General features: G+C 58.7%; 2 protein-coding genes across 2 annotated transcripts; both read right to left on the minus strand.

The window, feature by feature from the left end:
• Window positions 1–5,345: 5,345 nt before the first annotated feature.
• PDXP (pyridoxal phosphatase) lies at window positions 5,346–7,834 on the minus strand. The gene is made up of 2 exons (XM_069807289.1): window positions 7,186–7,834; window positions 5,346–6,878 (listed from the first exon to the last, which is right to left on the minus strand). The coding sequence occupies exons 1-2, from the start codon at window positions 7,760–7,762 to the stop codon at window positions 6,553–6,555; spliced, it is 903 nt and encodes a 300-aa protein (XP_069663390.1). The 5' UTR covers window positions 7,763–7,834; the 3' UTR covers window positions 5,346–6,552.
• Window positions 7,835–8,260: 426 nt separating this feature from the next.
• On the minus strand, window positions 8,261–19,225 carry SH3BP1 (SH3 domain binding protein 1). The gene is made up of 18 exons (XM_069807286.1): window positions 18,438–19,225; window positions 16,552–16,594; window positions 16,065–16,169; window positions 15,150–15,226; window positions 14,745–14,856; window positions 14,571–14,647; window positions 13,769–13,904; window positions 13,036–13,104; window positions 12,551–12,641; window positions 12,126–12,268; window positions 11,929–12,040; window positions 11,752–11,833; window positions 10,960–11,040; window positions 10,735–10,851; window positions 10,205–10,302; window positions 9,889–10,018; window positions 9,607–9,722; window positions 8,261–9,122 (listed from the first exon to the last, which is right to left on the minus strand). Exons 1-18 carry the CDS (start codon window positions 18,497–18,499, stop codon window positions 8,776–8,778), a joined length of 1,998 nt encoding a protein of 665 aa, XP_069663387.1. The 5' UTR covers window positions 18,500–19,225; the 3' UTR covers window positions 8,261–8,775.
• Between the last annotated feature and the right edge of the window lie 458 nt (window positions 19,226–19,683).

The raw sequence follows: 19,683 nt of genomic DNA on the forward strand, positions 1-19,683 counted from the left end.
CAGTGTCCATTTAAAGGACAGGTTTCTCTCACCCATAACAAGTGAAGAGAGCATCTCAGTGCTCAGCAATATCCTATTTACGGAATAGAAACTGCTATTTGCTGGAGCTGCACATCTAGCAGGCTAAATCATGGGACAGAACAACCTGGAAGGTTGCAGGCAGCTGCCCTGTGATCTGGGAACGTTTCTGGCATGATGTTTCCCTTGTGTCCATGCTGAAGGCTTACAGAGCTGACAGTGCTTTGCTGTGGTGGTATAGTGAAGCTACAAAGACCAGTAGAACCCCCTAAGTTGGTGGAGTTCTTAACGGCTTTCAGTTGCTCTTAGCAGGTTCAGCTGTTCAGTATCTCCCAGGGATCATATGGAGCGCTGAAATAGCTTGTCTGCCAGGAGCACTTCCCATACATTACCCACACGCAATTCCCAGGCAGGCAGAGTCCAATGCCACAGCAGCAGTTCCTGGATGTGCATAGCCACGCACGTCTCCTGGGCTGCCTGGCGAGTTTGCTGGAGTCAGAGTCTGTAGAGCAAACGAGGCAGCAATAAGGAAAAAATGGATAATGCCAAAGGGATGGCAAAGGAGTACCTGAAAGCCCATGTTATGGGGTGGACAGGGCAATGCCTCGTGTAAGGAGTGAGGAGAGGGAAGCTGTGCTGCAGAGGAGGGACTTCTACCCACACCACTGCTGGAGGAAGAGCAAACGCTGGCTGCCTCCCCAGGGCAGGTAGTAACAGGCTGCTGCTCCTCACCTTCTCCTCCTCCTCCCTGCCTGAGCTGCTGCGGGACAGGGTGGTGCCAGAGCTGCCTGCCTTGGCAAAGGGGGACTCTCACTTCAGGTTGGGCAAGTACTGAGTGAGTTCCTAGGATCATGATCCTTTCTTGGCTCTGGAGGCACTTTCCCATGCAAAAAATCCTCCTCTGTCCTGCCAGTCCCAACACCTTCCAGATCCTCCCAGTTCTCTTACCATGTCATGTGGCTGAACAGTAACAACTTTCCAGCCAGGATGATCATTAGTTCCTCATATTAAAGGCATCTACTCACCGATTAATATCTTTGGGCCCATTTGTTGTCTTCCTGAAGTGCCAGTCGCTCGGCCAACTTGATAAACTTCTATGATGAAATGACTGGCTTGGCAGATGAAGGGAGAGCAATGGACATTGTCTACCCTGGCTTCAGTAAGGCCTTTGACAGTGTCTCCCGTAAGATCCTCATAGAGAAGCCAATGGAAGTATGGGCTACGTGAGGAAACAGTGAGGTGGACTGAAAACTGGCTGAACAGCTGGGCCCAGTGGGTGGTGGTCAGTGGCATAAAGTCTAGCTAGAGGCCAGTAACTAGTGGTGTACCCCAGGGGTCAATAATGGGTCTGATCCTGTTCAGCATCTTCATTAATGATCTGGATGATGAGGCAGAGTGTACCCTCAGCAAGATTTGCTGATGACACAAAACTAGGAGGAGTGGCTGATACACCAGAAGGTCGTGCTGCCATCCAGAGGGACCTTGACAGGCTGGAGAAATGGGCTGGCAGGAACAACCTTGTGAAGTTCAATGAGGAGAAGTGCAAAGGGAAGGAATAACCCCAGGCACCAGTAAATGCTGGGGACCACCCAGCTGGAAAGCAGCTTGGCAAAAAGGACCTGGGGTCCTGTTGGACACCAAGTTGAACATGAACCAGCAATGTGCCCTGGCAGCAAAGGACGCTAACAGTGTCCTGGGCTGCCTTAGGACGAGTGTTGCCAGCAGGTTGAGGGAGGTGATCCTTCCCCTCTGCTCAGCACTGGTGAGGCCACACCTGGAGTATTGTGTCCAGTTCTAGGTTCCCCAGTACAAGAGAGACAGGGACATGCTGGAGAGAGTCCAGGGGAGCGTCACAAAGATGGTGAAGGGACTGAAGCAGCTCTTCTATGAGGAAAGGCTGAGAGGGCTGGGACTGTTTAGCCTGGAGAAGGCTCAGGGGGGACCTTGTCAATGTGTGTAAATACCTGAAGGCAGGGTGTGAAAAAGATGGAGCCAGGATCTTCTCAGTGGTGCCCAGCAACAGGACCAGAGGCAACGGGAGCAAACTGAAACACAGGAGGTTCCCTCTGAACATCCAGGAAACACTTTTTTACTGTGAGGGTGACTGAGCACTGGCACAGGTTACCCAGGGAGGTTGTGGAGTCTCCATCCTTGGAGACAGTCAAAAGCCGCCTGGACACAGTCCTGGGCTGCTGGTGCAGGCTTGAGCAGGGGTGTTGGACCAGGTGACTTCCAGAGGTCCCTTCCAATCTCAACCATTCTGTGATTCTGTGAAAGGGAAGAAAAGCAGTATGCTTGAGAAGGAACATAGGAAGCGCCTGTTAATATGCTGATCCCAGGAAAATAGGAGCATGAAGAACATTTCAAACTAGGGGACATAAGCTTGCCAAAGTCAGGCCAGTGAGAGCAGTCTAGCCAGAGGTCACAAAGCAGTAGAGGAAAGCAGCAGATGGCCATGGAGGAGCACACACAAGACTGCTTCCATGTTACCTGCCATCAAATCACAAATGCTGCACACAAATGGGAGCAGTACAGCTCAGTCCATGCTGGCTCAAGGGATAGTTTCTTATGGAAGCAGGCTCACCCACTCATATATCTGACCCCTTTCCACATTGCCCCAAGCTCCCAAAAGCCCAGAGAGACTTCTGACAGCTCCTTGCCTCCTCCATCCGTCCGTGCCCAAGGATGGCTGCAGTCTGGGAGGCAAGATGAAGTTGCCTCTCCCCCAGCCAGGGGAACACAGGCATCCCTAACCTCTCCCTGGGCCTTGCCCAGAGCAGGCAATGCTCAGCAGGTTGCTGCTTACATCATCCAGCCAGTGGTTGCCACAGTAACCGCACGGATGAAGGATTCGAGGTTCCTGGGGTAACGGAACGACTAGGTGTTGTCTCTATTGCATTGCAGGAAAGCATGATGCAGTTTTCTGGAGGTGAGAAAATAAATACCCTTCCCCGCACTACACCAAGCCAGGCTTCCCATCCACTCCATCCTCCCATGCGCTGCCGCAGCTCCACTCTCCACAGCCCTGGGCTCCCTGACAACTGTGCACTGCTTCCTTGAACAGTCAACCCAAGAAGAAAATCTGCTTTAGACAAGAAGAAACCAGCCTGCCCAGGCTGGAGCCATCACTTTTTTCAGTTTCAACAGCATGTGTGCTCTGCAAGCGTCACCAGACCCACCCGAGGGAACCCAAAGCCTGACCCCCATGAGGGTCACAGACCCCTTCGTGTCCATGGTTTAACGGATGTCTGAAGGGCTTGGATGGAGAACTCACCGTCCCTCAGGGACCCTTCCAGTCTAATTTTCTAATAAGATCTGCTCACACTCACCTTCATTATGTGCAGGAGCGATAGTAGCAGAGGGAAGCCGCACAAAACTAAAGCCTGCCAGACCTGATGGACCCCTATAGCGCTGCTCTCATCTCCATTCAAAGCAAGAGCAGCTCCATGGCTAGAGGCAGCACTTAGCCTCTGCTTCCATTGCTGGGGAGAGGAAGCATATACAGGACACAGGTCACCCCTGTCTGGTACCCTCAGCTACGTGAAGAACCAAGGGAAGGCCAGGTAAAGCCTATTCCCCTTCTGCTCCAAGCCCACCTCTGCTTCATAGCAAAGCTCTCAGGCAGAGATGCACCAGATCAAAAGAAGTTACATGGTCATAAGATAGCGATCAGCCATCGCCTCTGCTGAGCTCTGTTTTCAGCAGCAGCCATGTGAAAAAGAAAACCTACTCTGCAGGCTCACCATTTGGGATCCAAAGGACGAACTCTGAAGTCTCTTTGGAGAGGGCCCAAACACAGGCTGTAATGCTCCAATTAGCTATTGGTCCTGGTGTGCTAGACTGGGAGACCACAGCCTCCCACCTCCCGTCTTCTAGCTGGGAGAGCTGGAAAGGACAGAGCCAACAAGGCAGAGAGCATGAGAAGCACTCCCCCTTAAAGCACCCTAGAAAAAAGGGGGCATCTCCTGGGGATGCTCTTGCTGTGCACCTTCTCCTCTGTACATGCACAGGTAACCAACTCAACCTATGCAATTTGCAGCCATACTGAGCATTCCCAGCAGTGGCCCCAAGTCACAACACCAGCGCTCCGAGTTGCAGCCTGATACAAGAACTGAGAGCTCTGAAAAATAAATCAGGGCCTGGGTATCTCTAGTTAGGGAACCGGAGTTAGCAGACACATTAGGTCTTGATCTTGCTTTGCTTGATGATGCAAGCATTGGTCAGGCGCTCATTAAGGGAGTACCAGTCCTCTGGTTGTCTAATTGGAGACAGCACAGACAAAAGAGAGAGACAGACACATACAAAGGGGACTGATTAAGATGACAGGCAGTCTTCAGAGAGCTCTTTGGATCTTCTTGTATTTTGGAGGGCTGTTTCCCAAGTTATTTTGGGGGAGGCAGGGGGCAGGGAAAGACACTCAGCACCTGGAATTATCCTACCACCAGTAAGTTGCATCTAGTTCTGCCACATGAGCTGACACAGCACTTAACTTAAACCGAGATCGGTTATTGAGCTGAACAGCTGATCTCTCAAGCAGGAGATGTGATGCCTGGTTACCCTCAACAGCTGTTAAAGGGGTCTGGCAGACAAAGGGAAGGATTTGGCTCCCATAGGAGGAATGGAGGACAAAGTATATTAAAGTAATTTCAAACTCTTCTTACCCCATGTTTTCTCTCTCCTGGCTGGGACCACAGCCAAACCCAGTGAGAGGATGCAGGCCATGGTAAGCTACAGTCTGGTGAAGGTCGCTTCCAGGTGTATGGGGACACCCACCTCCCCTTCACTCAAAGCTTAATGTAGTCGAGAAGGGTCACAGCAAAACCTTACTTGGGCAGCCCTCAGCCCTCTGCAAGCTACATGCGGGTGACAGAGGTGGCACCTCACCCCTACCCCAGCAGAGCTGGGCACCACAGCACAGGGCCACACGGATCATTGGGGTCCACCTGACGAGCAGCAGGCAGACTTCAGGCGCAGCACAAGAAGTCACCCTTCCCCAGCAAGGAACCACTCATGCTGTGAAACGCAAGGGCAGCTGGCAAAGATCGCATCGCTCACTGCTCCAGTTCACCTGCCCGGACCCCGCACCCTACGCCATAGCCCCACCGGCCACCTCCACCCTCAACTCCAGTTCTGAGACCCCAGTAAGAGACAACAGCAAACAGGAGCTGGAAGACACTGTCCACAAGACATTGTCCACCCCTCTCTTGTCTACCCAGCAGCACCCCCTTGAGTGAGGAAACATCTTGCCAAGTCCTCATCTTCAAGGGCTCAAAGATACCTAGGCCACTTTCATCTTGATGGCACCACAAGCGAAAAAAGGAGGCCACTTCCAGCCTACGCTCACACTTTATTATATACAGAGACATGGTGAGTGTAAGAACATCAACATGGGACATGGACAGTAAGGGAGGCCCAAAGGCACTGCCTCCTGTCCCCTTGGTGCAACCAGTCAGCATCGTTTATACAAATAATACAGTATTTGAACAATAAATAAGTTTGATAAATAAGATCAAGAAATTAAAAAAAAAAACCGTAGAAAGACAAAGCAGCAAGGAATGATTTTGAGGGCTGTGACACAATCACAGCAGCGACAATACCACCAACATCTCACCTGCACACCAGCAGCTGGAGCACAGACCCCCATCAGCCCTTTTCTCTCACCGTACTATGGCAAAATCCAACTGAGGAGGGGGAACCAGGGAGAGTTGTACAGTTCACTACTGCTGTGCTGTCGTGGTCTAGAAGCCCTCTCTCCTTCACAAGCCCCTTCGGAAAAGGCGCTTGAAAACCAGGTATAACCGCAGACTCGCTGTGCGCAGTCACAGCTTGTCTGTTTGGCACAAAAAAACCTCTCAAACCAGTCTCTTCCCTTTCTGTAGTGCTTCACATGGGCACTGGCACAGTTATTAACTGAGTCAGGGCAGGGGGTCGTGGGGGCAACATCTCTAAGGATGGGGGAGAGAAAAGATGAGGCAATGCTCCCTTTCACTTGTGGGAGGCAGAGATGCTCTCATTCATCACTCCAGAGCACCGGCACGCTCCTTCCACACGCCCTGGCACCGATGGGAGACTGGGTGGGTGACAACACCAGCCAGTCCCCTGGCAAGGAGGGGGTTACCACAAGGACTGCAGGGATGCAGCTCAGCAGTCAAGAGTTACACGAGTGAAGGGACAGCAGTAAAAGGCCGCCACTGGTTATCTAAGAGAAAAATAATAAGACAGCCGGTCCCTAACCCCACACAGACACACTGATTTGACCCCCCTCTCAGCCTCAAGGCCTCCAGCTCTCTCCCAGAGACGCTGGCAGCTGGCATATGAGGGAGAGAAGGACTCTGTCCATCATGGATAGCTCTCAGCAGAAAGGAGACAACTTGAACCCTGCCCCCTCCTGCCAATCCCCCCCATTTTGCCCCCAAAGGGCACTGAAATGTGGAGAAACCAGGAATTGAAGGAATAGGGCAGTGAGAGAGAATGGGAACAGATGGAGATCTGGGATGGGAAACCTGACCCCTCTGCCCTCACGTGTGCAGACTGCTACTCATCCAGGCCCGGTATCAAGTCTGCAATGCTGTCCACATAGTAGTTGGGCACCAGATCCTTGGCAGCAGCGCTGTCGCTGGCCATGTAGGCCTGTGCCTCTTCCAGGCGGGAGACACCTGTCAGGGTGAGGATGGTGGAGAGGCCGCAGTTCTTGCCGAAGAGGATATCTGTCTCCAGACGGTCTCCCACCATGAGGGTGCGGGACGGGTTGACGCCGAAACGCTCCACGATGCAATCAAACATGTACGTGTTTGGTTTCCCCACCACCAGCGCCTTGCGGCCCGAAGCAGTTTCCACCGCTGCTGTGAGGCTGCCAGTCCCTGGAGCAGAGAGGGGAGGGGATAGCATGGGGATAGAAGGGGGGAGAAGAAAGGGAAAAAGAAGGAGTCATGGGCTAGCTGGCTGCAGGCAGCTCAGCACCCCGGGTCCTGCCAGAGGATGAGCAAGCGGGGTACTGGCAACACGGCTTCAGAAGCTGGCAGGGACGCGTGAGGGCAGCCCTGCCTGTCCCCATGGTCAAGGAACCCCCTTGTCAGGGCCTGGGACAGCAAACGCCAACCGAGGCCAACCCCACCATCGTCCCACCGCCATTCCCAGGGGCAGCAAGGGAGGGGAGCGCGGGCTCACCGGGGGTGCGCTGGCCATCGCTGAGCGGGTGCCAGGGGTCGGGGTCGGTGGCTACCAGGAGGCACTGGGGGTCACGTAGGTAGCCGCAGGCCTGCGCCAACTTGGCAAAGGTGAACTGGTCGTCGTAGCCCACCAGGACGGCCCGCACCGGTTCCGTAGCGCCGGGCAGCGGTTCGCCCTCACCCGCCAGGCGCAGGCCGGCATCGCGCACCTCGCCGCGCAGCCCCTCGCCGCCCAGCACGAAGACGCGGCCTCCTCCGTTGCCGGCTTCGCCGAGGAGACGCTGGCGGAGGAAAAGAGCGGAACAGAGCGCGGAGCTGAAGACGTGCTCGGCGCGGACGCCGCGGAAACCCAAGCGGCTGAAGCGCCGTTCCAGCTCGGCCACGGAACGGCGGCTGTTGTTGCTGACGAAAAGGGCGGCCTTGCCGCTACGCCGCAGCCTCTCCAACAGCTCGGGGGCGCCGGGGACGGCGCGCTCGCCCGCCCACAGGACGCCATCGCAGTCGAAGAGCAAACCCTCGGCCGAGCCCAGCACCTCCCGCAGCCCAGCGCCGCTCAGCCGCCGGCAGCTCGCCATGCCCCTCAGCCGCCGCCGCCAGTCAGTCAGTCAGTCAGTCCGTCAGTCAGTCAGTCAGTCAGCCCGCCCGGCCGCCGCGTCCCGCCCCGCCTCGCCGGCCCGCCAATCACCGCCCGCCGCCACCAATGGGAGGTGGGGAGAGAGCGCCGAGCGGCGGCCGAGCTGTCCTGTCGCCCTCGAGGGGAAGGGGCGGGGCCGAGAGGCGGGAGGCCGGCTCCCGAAGTGACAGCCGAGCCGCCCTGTTGGCTGCTGAGGGAGGCGGTGAGGAGGCGGGACAGAGCCTGAGCGCGCTTGCCGATTGGCTAAAGCCACCCTCCCCAGACACCTCCTCCCCCGGGTGAACGCGCGGCGGCAGGGCGTCCCCTGCTGCCCGCCGGGGCCCGCGGGCAGTGGAGCCGCCATTACCCCTCGGCCCCGTCTCTCCGCCGGTCGAGGGGAGCTGGCTGCCCTCCCGTCCTCGGGCTGAGCCGTGCCTCTCCGCCCTGGCGTCCCCGGGGAACCCTCACCTTCCCTCCTCCCGGCTGCAGCCTGGGGAGGGGCGGGCGGCCTCACACCTGCCTGCGACTGTGACACCAGCTCTTTAAATAATGTAGTTGCAATATATATATATATATATATTTATATATCTCCGTGTCTGTGTGTTCCTGGGGCAACAGGGACAAGGCAAAATGGAGGAGAAGGGGCTGGGATCGTGGCTGCGCACCCGCAAATGTCCCCATGGGGCCAACCTGCCCACGCTGGCTCACCCTCTCCGGGGACCTGAGAGCGTGGCCGACCCGCCATCGGCAGATCCTGGGTCCCTTAGGGGTGGCTGGGCCCCGGCAGGGACACGGTGGTGCAGGGAGGAAGGCTCTGTGGAGACGGGAGAAGAAAGAGAGGCAGGTGGAGGGTCCCAGCCGGTGTGGAGCAAGATGGAGGAGCTGGAGGGGCACACCGTCCCTTAAGGCCACCCCGGTTTCCACAGCGCCTGCCGGGTCTCGGCGGGGCGCCTGACTCCATCTTCCCGGCCCTGCTCAGTTCTCCTCTGGTGGCAATGCGGCCAAGGGGCTTCTTCCCCCCGCAGGCAGCGGTTGCCCCTCATCCGTGGCTCCCGGGGCACAGTCCATGGCGGTCGCCGCCTCGGCCTCACCGGCGGGAGGCTTGGGGGACGGCGGGGCATCTCGGCTATGGCGGGGTGCCGGCTGCGGGGGGAGCGGTGGTGGGACGGCGGGGGGTCGGCTTGGTACCCCGGCCATCCGTCGCGGCTGGGCTTTGGGGCTGGCCGCGTGCTCGGGGGCTGCCGGGGTGGGAACCGTGGTCCGGGGCTGTGCCACGGGCGGCGGCGGCGGCATCGTGGGTCGGGCCGGAGCAGGGCGCTTGCCTGGAAAGAAAATTAGGGTGGGCTGGGGTCCCCTCTGCTGGGGTCTCTCCCCAGGGCAGAGGGGGTCACGGTGCCGGCCATGAGTCAGGCAGAGGGCTGCAGGCAGACTGACGGACAAAATGGCCCTTGCCCAGGTCCCATAGTGGAGACCCAAGCACACACCAGCTTTTGGGGGCTTTTCCCACCTTCTTCCCTTCACAAGGGGCCGTGAGCTTTGACACCTCTTTATGGGGGGCTTTTCAACCCAACACTGGAGGACGTACCGTGCTCATCCCACAGTCCCACCTCGGCTGGGGCTGGAGCACACAATGAGGGGCTGGATCCTGGCCACGCTGCCCCGGTCAGAAGCCGTTCCCCTCATTTGGTGGCAGGGAGATCCCCAGCACCCTTTCGTGCGGGGAACGGCGGGATGAAGGCAAACCAGAGGAGGTGGCATTGGGGGGTGTCATTTCCCCAAGCGCTGTGCCGTCTGGGGCACCCTAACCTTTGCAGGGGGTGTTTTCGGTCATCGTTGGAGACAGTGGCCCCGCAGCTTCAGGAGACGGTCTGGTCGCCGCTGGGGATGTCGGCTGGGACCTGGCCTCAGGGTCGCTCGAGGTGCTGTGCAGACAATGGGACAAATCAGGCTTTGGTTGGGCATGGCAGTCCTGGCCATGAGGCAGCTCGCGTCCAGCTGCGAGGGTACGGCCCTTGGCGTGGGGTGGGACGGGGGGAGGACATGGGGAGAGCTGGGGCAGCCAGAGCCCCCAGCTTCCACTGGACTTACACTTCTCCGTCTGGGAGAGCGGGTGTGCTGGCCGGAGGGGGTTTGGGGGTCAGCTCTTCCACCGGAGTCGCCTCACCAAGTCTGCCATTTGCAGGTGGCGTGAACATGCCTGAGACATTGAAATCTACCTCTGGGTGGAGAGAAAGGAGAAGACCCCGTGAGGAAGTCCTTGCTACCCAGAGCTTCCCCAATGACCCCGTGGTGGGCAACCGGACCCACCCCCAGCTTCCCTCCTCTTAGGGATGGAGAAATGTCCCTTTCCCTTCCTCCCCCCTTCACCTGGGCTGCAGGCCCCCAAGTGGGACCCTGGCCATACCTCCGGGGAAGAGGACGTCTGCGTTCTGGATGAGGGCTTCCACCACACCCACCACCTGGATGGAGGAGACCGAGGCCAAGTCCAGTTGCATGGGGTCTCTGAGAGACAGGGATGGTTTGAGGCATCAGAAAAGGGGTTTTGAGGCATTAATCCTTTTGGTGTTCATTCCTGAGGGGGCAGAGCCTGAAGGGGAGACAGCCCAGCCAAGGAGGGGGTGGTAGGGCAGGAGGTGGGCCTTGTTCCCTATCCTGGAAAACCCTGGTTTGGTGTTGGAGGCTAACAATATTGGAGGCCATTCATGTCACAAGTGCTCCAGGTCTCAGCTACTTTGCAGAGTGGCTAAGAGGACACATGTTTGGCAAGGGGATGTGCCACTTGGGGACTATGGGGACAAGGGACAGGACTTGAAGATGGAGGTGCTTTAGACCAGCCTGAATGCTGCTGGATCAACCTTTCCCATGGTGTTTGAGCTCAAGGCACCCCAGCCAGGGCTGGGGAGCTGCCTCCCACCCCTCCGAGCCAGACCTTACCCTGTGTTCTGCTGTGACCACAGCAGGTTGGGGCCCAGCACGATGGCGATGTTGCTCGGAGTCATTTTATTCACCTCCTGGTGTTCAGCCAGCTTGGCTAAAAACTTGATCAGATACCTGTGGGGTGAAAGGAGGGTGAGGGGGTGGTAAGTACGGGTATGGGGAGGGGAACAGCTGCCCCCAGTGATTGCTTAGGGCTGAAGAAGCCCTGTCCCTGCAAAACACCTCAGATTGTTGTAGCTTTCCTGGGGCAGGCGGCTGCAGGTGTCTTGCAGTCGCTGTAGGCGGCTGTCAACGTCCTTTAAGCTGCAAGAGAGAAGAAAGAGGAGCGGAGAGCTCAGCCCGTTCCCTATGGCAGAGAGGGACACAGTGTGCAAGGGAGGAAGGCCAGCATCGGCCGTCCATGCCGGCCATAGCCCTGGGGACAGAGATGCCCTGCTGCTGTCTTTACTGGACAGCTAAGGCAGGCATCCATGGAGAACAAAATTGCACCCCAAAGACTCAGAGGGATTTAACATGATGTGCATCTGGCCCGGGGGTGAGCACCACCTTGCCACGAGCAGCCACCCTATTTTCCCGTGACTACGGGGCACATCGACACTGAGGTGATCCCTTCAGAAAGATGCTCTCCCCCTTCCCCCAGGCTTTTTGCTGTGCCTCTTCCGCCACCCCTTCCATCCCAAAAGCAAAAGGCCAAACTGGGCTGGCGGGCCGGTGAGATGGGGCTCATGCCGTTGAGGCTAAGTGGGTCTTCTTCACAGACTAAACTCTTCTTGCAATCAAAAAGGCTGCAGCCTTCCCCCTCCCCCTGCCATGTTTTTTATTGCTATTCTCCGAGATTTTGGGCCATCTGGATTTCTGCCGAGCACGGGACAGACCAGGTGCTGCGTTCTCATATCTCTCCACATGGCAAACGAGGTTGAGCAGCTCTGCTCTGAGTGCTGGGAGGGATGGAGGGGGGTGAGCGGGGGCTTTTTGAGCCCCTCGAGGCTTTTCTACCCCAATGCCCGGACCTACCTGGCCACTTTGACCCATTCGTTGTAGAGCTCGAAGGTCATCAAAGGCTGGGGCAGCTCCCGCAGGTAGGATTTCAGTGCACCTGGGAGGGGAGGGGGAGCGGCAGGGGTGATGGTGGCTGGGGGAAGGCAGAGACTGCCCGATCGTGTCCCCCTGCCCGGCCTCGCCGGCACCCACCGGCCACGGCGTGGGGGTCCGAGTAAAACTCCTCCAGGGCGTTAGAGCCGCTGGCCAAGCTGCTCTTCAGCTTCCTCAGCACTGAGGCACCCGCTGCCAGCCGAAAGAGTCCCTGGGGATGGGGAGAAGAGGGAAGGAATGTGGGGGGGCTGCATTTGGAGGGAGAGGGTGTCGGGGGGCTCAGGAGTGCTGCTCACCTCCTCCCTCATGCCGGAGGCCAGCAGCATCATGACACAGGCTTCGATGGGCAGCGCAATCTCCCGGCCCAAGCTCTTGAGGTGCGTCTCTAGGGGCACGCCGTAGTACCCTGCCACTGGGGTGTCTGCGGTGAAGGTGGGCTCTGGAAGAGGGAGGTGAATGTCGGGAGGGACGGCAGCTGCCAGGGCCATCTGCCATCTGGCCATCTTGCTCCGAGCTGAGCCTGGCTGGGCGCAGGCAGAGGCAGGGCAGGCAGCATCCCCAGCCTGCCTCAAGCTGCGATCCCCATCCCACCAGCCCGACGTGGGAGGCAGCAGGAGGTGCAGGGAGGGAAAACTTGCCTTTCCCAGCCTCGCCGGCCACACTTGCATCCCCTGGGCTCGGCTGCAGCCCTCCCCGGGCTGCACGGAGAGCCAGTGGGTACCTGTCTTGCTGTGGCTTTCCTTCAGCTCCGCCAAAGCTGAGTCCAGAGATCCCAGTGACTGCCGGTGGTACTGGGCTTGGATTTCCAGCAGCTGCCGGACAGGGGACAGGCAAACAGTACTCAGTTTGGCACCAGCCCCTCTCAGAGAGACCCCATCCCCAGGACATTGCACCCACGTGCAGACAGGGCGAAGGGGGAGCTGCAAGGGGAATCCCCCCGGAGTCTGTGGGATCACGTCTGTAGTAAGGTGTAGAGGGCAAATTGGAGAGGGGGGGGTCATCGGGACAAGCTGCTCTGTTTGCAGTTGGTGCTAGTGGTGGCATTAACCCACGGTGGATGGAGCAAGGCCAGCTTTAGGCATCTGCTGGTGCCTGGGGTGTCCCTTGCCCTGGACAGAGGACTTGGTGCAGATGGGGACAGGGCTGGGCTCAGACATAGCCCAGGAGAGGTTCACACGCCGAGGAGGAGCGTGAGAGAGGACTTACTTTGATGAAGTAGCTGGCGTAGCTGTCCTCTTTGGTGGAGAAGTGGTAGAGGTCAGCCATGTACTCATCCTGGGAAGGGAGACACAGAGAAGAGCAATCTTTCACCTCCTCCCTGGCACCCAAGGAAGAGGGGACACCTTCACAAAGTCCCCTCATCCAGGCTGTGAGTTGTCCAGACAGGGTCTCCGGGTGCAGTGGGGGGCAGGCTGGGACTGTGGGGGGATTCCTCCTTGCCCCCGTCGCTTGCATTTGGGTAGTGGCAGTGACCTGTCCTAGAATCAGCGTCCTGGCACAAGTGGCTCAGGGACAAGAGGTCCCTGCACCTCCAGCTCCGGTGATCCCATGGGCTCTGCCAGACAAGGCACTGGGCTTTTCAGAGAAACAGGGCCGAAGTGGAGAAAGTTTACGTGAAAGTCCCCTGCCACCCAGCACAGACCCCAGCTCAGCTGGCTCCCAGCCCGAGGGGACCCCATAAGCTCCCTGCTCTAGCCCCTGGAGTCAGTCTCCTCTCTGCAGCAGCTTGTGCTTTGAATCCTTTACTCTTCTTCTTCCCAGGGCTTGGGGCATCTCCCTATTTCTGCTCCTTGAGGGACCGGTTTGCTTGCGGAGGCCGGGACGTGCTGGCTGGCTTGCATCTGTCTCAGCGTGGGGGTCCCTTGGACAGAGCTGGTGGAGGGGAGCAGGTCTGCAGCCCCGGAGCTGCCCCCGGGAGAGAGCGAGTGACTGTTCTCACCTTGCACTGCTCCACCTTCCTCTTCACCTCCTCTTCCTCTTCCTTCAAGTTCTCCAGTTTGTTGGCAGCAGAAGATGCCCCTGGGCCAGCACCGGTGCCAGCGCTGTTACTGGAGCTCTTGGCAGCTTGGTTCAGCCTTTGGGGTGGGAGAGAAGAGGCACACCCCCGGCCTCAGCACCAGGGACGTGGGGTGGGATGGGTGTGCAGAAGGGGTACGGGGACCACAACGGGGGACGGCAAGTCACGGTCCTGCCCTGCGGTGGTTTTCCCAGCACCTCTCGCTTCCCTCACCCAGAGAAAGAGGCTGCTGCACCAAGGGCTGCGACCTGGTTGAGATGGGGAGCTCTCAGCACGGCTGCCTAAAACACCCAGGGTCTGCAGGACCCTTCCCAAGCCCCCTTCCTGAGATGTCCCCTGCTGTCCACCCTCCAGCCAGAGGGAAGGCAGAGTGGAAACGAGCCATCAACGACCCACGGCTGCCCCGCTTTCCCAGAGAAACCCGGCACGGCACGGGCTACCCCGCGAGAGTCGGAGCGGGGCGATCTCAGTGGCACTGAGCACTTTGCTGCCTTTGGCGACGGCACTGCCTTACTCTCCTGTGCCGTGGAGCAAGCAGCTCAGCCCAGAGCAGAGTGCGCCTGCATTGAGGGGCTGGCAGAGCATTCCCGAAGAGCTGTTGCCTCTTCAACTTTGTCCCCAGCCCTTGGAAATTCGCTTTGCAGGGCAGTCATCTTCCTCTCTCCCCCCAGCCTGGCTGGGAGCTCTCCCCCGTATGCCCTGACCCCACCAGCATGCCCCATACCGGCTCTTGATTGTGTTCCAGTCAGAAATCAACTTCTGGAGGGTCTTCTTGCGCTTCAGGATGATGGGAAGCTCCTCCTGGGGGAGAGAGAGGCCAGAGTGAGCGGAGGAGGCTTGGGGATGGGGAAGGGGGAGTGGGACAGCAGAGCTGAGCCGGGAAGGTGGCCAGGGCTACCTCGCTGAGCTTGTTGAGCGGCTGCAGGACGTCGCGTTCCACGGCGATCTCGAACTCGGCCAGGATTTTGGCCAGCGAGCTCTGTATGCAGCATCCCATCTCCAGGGCTTTCCTGCATGGGGATGGAGATGAAATGACTGCAGGCTGGAGCCATGCCACTCTCTGACCCAACACCCCCTGTCGTACCTGTACCCATGTTGGGACCCTCAGCCAGCCCCTGGACCCCGCTGCAATCGGAGGCTGAAGGCACTGGCTGTTCCTTCTCCCCCTGTGACACCAACGTTTGCTCTGACAGGGTTTGACAGCTCAGCTTGGCTGTGGGAGCCCCTCAACCAAGACAGTGGCTCTGCCAGCGTCTGCCATCTTTTGGGGTCACCCCCAGCACTTTGTCCCACTGGCACTTACCCGAGGCTGGACTCTGTGTCCAGTTCCTTGAAGCTCTCGGCCATCGTCGTGGACAGAGTCATCAAGGGCAGCTTCTTCTGCAGAGAGCCAAGGATTTGGGAAAGCGATGGTGAGCTCGTTTGTGGCAGCTCCCTCCCCATGAAGCATGCCACATGGCATGGGAGCAAGTGGCCAAACCCTGCGCTGGGTCCTGCATCCTTCCCTGGTCCACCCATCTCCGTTGGCCCTGGGGCCTGAGGGGATGTCCCTTCAGCCAAAGCCAGGATCCAGTTAGCTAAACAAGATGCTGAGGCTCCATAGTTGGTTAGAAAACCTCCAGTCTTCTCTAAAATAGTCCCCTGTGGTGGACCGTGTCACTGACAGAGACCGTCACCAAGCCCAGCCCTGCCACAGCTTCAAATGTATGGAGCAGTTTAATCACCGAGAGTAATTAAGCCAAAGTGGGGCTTGTCAGGCTGCCAAGAAGAGAGGAGCCCACAGAATCATGGCGGGGGCTAAGGAAAGTGTGAGAGGGATCCACTGTTTGCTTCCCAGATGAAGGCTGGTGAGGACCAGCCGGGAGGTTCAAACCGGGGAGGAGGAAGCGGTAGCACCGCTGTGCCCAGCCATGCTGTGGTGCTCCTCACCGCAGCGCACCGTGGGTGCCAGAGGTTCACAGGGCTTCAGGAAGGGACATGGACAACAGGGCTTTGGAGGGTTATTCAAGGCAAAAACCACCGCCTGTGTCCCAGGAGGCCTCAAGTTAGTGGAGGTTGAGAGGGTTGTCCTGCTCTGCTCTACCTGGGCCACTGCTGGAGATGGGACCTAGCCTGGGCTTTGGGCCATCCCTTGGCAAAGCCAGAGCCTGGCATCCCGTTTGCTGGTGGGGGACAGAGCCGGGGCGAGTGTGGGCTGTGGAGGGAGGACTCCACTTACCACTCGCTTGTCCATCTCGGAGCCGCATTGCCCTTGCAGGCAGGCTTGGAGCCTCTTGGACACACTGTGAGCTGCTCGCTTGGCCGGCTCGATCCTCTGCTCGATCTGGGGGCAGAAAGTTGGGACTGGGGAAGACCTTTCGCCAACCGTGGGTGGCCCGAGGCCATCTCCCCACCACCCAGCTCTGGGTGTGGGTGAACGCGGTCAGCATCCCGTGGCAGACCAAAGCATCCCCGGTCTAGGGAAAAGAGAGCACAGCTCCCGGTCAGGATCCATCTCTCCATGAGCAGCCGGGGAAGCCCTTTCCCGTGGCAGGAGCCTGCCATTCCCTTAACGCCATGGTCCTGGAGTGACCCCCGGGCAGGCAGGCAGATCCCAGCTCTGTGACTTGGACGTGCCGGCAGCGCAAATCGCAGGCAGGAACGGGGCAGGTTCCCACGCCCAGGCACAAGCAGGCACATGCCTGCCAGCCCAGCCCGTGCCTCACCTGCAGCAAGTCTTCTGGCAAGAGCTCTGTTGCTTCTTGGGCTCTGCAGAGGAAGGAGAAAGAGCCATCAGGAGATGGGGGTGACCTCCGCTCAGCCTCCTTGGGAAGGCAGGTCCTTATGCGTCTCTTTTTGGGCTTCCGGGAGCAGGAGACACAGGCTATGGCCTGGACCATCGTACACGAGGTTATGGGCAGAATGAACCCAGGGGGACAAGAACAGCAAGAGCAGGGCAAGGCAGCCAGCCTTGCTGGTTGGTGGACACCCCACCAGATCAAATAGGGCTTCCAGTTCAGAGCACCACAGTCAAAACGTCCAGATGCAGCCTGTTTTTTGGAGGCAGGGTGTCTAGCAGGGCCATGGCAGGAGTGGGATGTTTGCCGGTGAAACCTTCTACCCCTGACCACCTGCCTGTCCCCTGAAGGCAAATCCAGGACAGTGCTGTTGGAGCCCAGCACGTGTCTTTGCAGGCCAGAAGGTGTGGGGCCACCAGTGCCGGAGCAAGGATATCTTTGTGGTCAAGGTGGGGACTAAGACCAACACCAACCCCCACAAAGCCTACATGAAACCAGCTTTCTGCTCGGTTTGGCAGCAGGTATTAGGAGCAAATCTGGCAAAGGAAACTTCCGGCTTGCAGCAAATTCTGCTCAAAACCAAATTCAAAACCCACCAGCTGCCATCACCACCAAACCTCCCTGATGCCTCCCATAGAGGAAACCTCGCTTCACGGCCCACTGCCATTGCTACGCCCCAGGAACCCCGTTCGCTTTCCCTCTGCTGCTGCTGCTTTTTCTCCAGTTCACGTTTCTCTCTTTTCACCGCCCGCCAGAGCTGACGTGGGACGAGGCTGTGGAGCCGCAGGAAACGGGGGCGGCTTGGTTGAAGGCAAGAAAAATCATGTGAGATTGTGGCCCGTGGAGGAGAGGCTCTGCAGCGGGTGCAGATCTTGCTCATGGACCGCGCGAGCTGCCCGGCATTACATGGAAAGGAGGTGCATCTAATGGAGAGGAGACATCTTGAGGGAGGAGGGATGGGAAAGGGGATCATTCCCTCTGGGGAAGGCAAGAAGAGCAAGAGGCCACCAGGATGGAGGAGCTGCTTCTCTGTGGCCGGTCTGCTGGGCTGGCTGAAGGACCTCAGTGGTCCAGGGGACACAGTTGGTCCCGCTCAGCCTCCCAGCGCTGGGGAACCTGTGGAGGTGGCTGTAGGAAAGAGGGAGCGAGGGGGCTGGGAAGGGAGGGCCCAGCCCTGTAATTTCAGTTCTGGGTTTTGCAAGGGGAGAGCTTTGGAAAGCTAAAAGAGAAAAATAAGGAAGCTGTGGAGGTAGGATGGGGCCGGAGGGATTTGTGTGAAGCTGTAAGTCCTCCATGGGTGCTCCGAGGATCCCCGGTCCTCTCCTTGAACAGCATGCCGGGACACCCATGCTGCTCGGCCAGCTAGAGCTATGCAGGGCATCTGGGTCCTGGGGGACTCCCTGGGCTCAGCAGGGAGGGCAAGTCCCAGCTCCTAACACCCTCCTGGTCACCGCACAGCCAAGGGCATGTGGTTGGAAGGTCCCTCTCCATTGCCCTCACATCCTGGGGATGCCAAGCTTGGGAAGGGCCTGTTTCCAGGTGGATACAGCATCCCTGGGAGAGGTAGCTGGGCTTGGGAATCATGTCCCTGCTGAGCAGCACCGGTGCAGCCTTCCTGCTGCCCTGTGGGTGTGGGGGAGCCGGGGAGTCACAGCCCCTCAGCTTATGCAGAAGGTGCGCTAAACCCAGGGTCATTCCCCCCTTTTCCCTGGCCACCGGCCCTGGGAGATCAGTCCAGCCCCAGCACAAGCCCTCCAGGACCGGCATCGCGCTCCCTCACAGCCCTCCAGCACAGGTAGCAGAGAAGTCCTTACCGGCTGGTGATGTTGGGATGGGACAACTGCTGCCGCATCCGATTAAACTGCCTCTTCATCATCTTGAGAGCCGGGAGGAGACCACAAGAGCCGCTCCGCTTGGCTGTACCCGCCGCTCAGCACCCCTTGGCGACGCTTGGCATCGGATGCCGGTGGCCCCTCGGCTCCCCAGAGCCGCTCTGCCCCTTGCTTTTCCCTGAGGACCTCTCGCTCCCTGCTTCTCTCCTTCCTTCCCTCGTTCCCCCTTTTTCTCTTTCCCCAGCTGGTCCCCTCCCTCGTCCCTCCCCGGGGATGCCCTGCTGCTTTCTCTTCCCGTCCCTCGGACCCCCTTCTCTTGCTCCCTCTCTCTATCTGAGTTTCCTTCCGCCTCCGTCCGCCCCTCTGCCGCAGATCAGGTAAGAGCGGTTCAGGGCTCCTGCTTCGCTCTGTGTTCCTGTCACCACCCCACAAGTATAAATAACTTCAGCCCAGCCTTAAAGGGGAAATATTATTACAGCAAACACGTAACAAGGCAGGACAAGCACATGCCGCTGCCGAGCGCAAGCAAAGGGCCCACGCTCTGTTTCTTGCTCTCTGCCTCAGCCAGGGTGGTTCCCCCCGCCACCGCTTGCCTTGCTCACCACCAGCTGCACCACGGGGCAGCCCATGGCCGTGCCAGCTGGCTGTGCGGTGCATACGGGGTGCCCGATGTACACCCCGCCCTACCTGGTCACCCAAACTCTGCCAACGCTCCTCGGGCGCTTCTCCATCCTCTTCCCTCTGAGACATATCCCCCTCGTCGTGACAAAAGCGGGAGGACGAGCAGCAAAGCCACCCCTGCAACTCCTTCCGTGCCCCCCACCCCGCTTTTCCTCCCTGCCCGTCGCCGAGGCTCTCCGAATCCACCGCAAAGCTGCGGCCAAGCGCTCTTGCCCTTTTCCCCCGGGGATGTCCCCTTCCTCCCCGCTCCCCCACCGCTGGCAGAGTTCCTCCGAGCAGGAGGCCCAAGCGCAGAGCAGCAGCACCCGGGGACCACAAACTCCCGGTTCACAGGCTCGGGTGCTGCCTGCTCTCTGCAGATCTGCAGCAGGGCTCAGCTTTTTTTTCTTTTTTTCTTTTTTTTTTTTTGTGTGTGTGTCTAAAAACATCCCCCTCACACCATCACCGCCTTTGCTGCTGGCTCTATGAGATGGAAACCTCGCCTTATCTCTGGCTACCTGCAGCTGGGACTTTCCTCCTCCTGCACCAAGAAAGAGCAGAGGCTGCT

The sequence above is a fragment of the Haliaeetus albicilla genome, chromosome 19, assembly GCF_947461875.1.
Source record: "Haliaeetus albicilla chromosome 19, bHalAlb1.1, whole genome shotgun sequence".
Classification (NCBI taxonomy): domain Eukaryota; kingdom Metazoa; phylum Chordata; class Aves; order Accipitriformes; family Accipitridae; genus Haliaeetus; species Haliaeetus albicilla.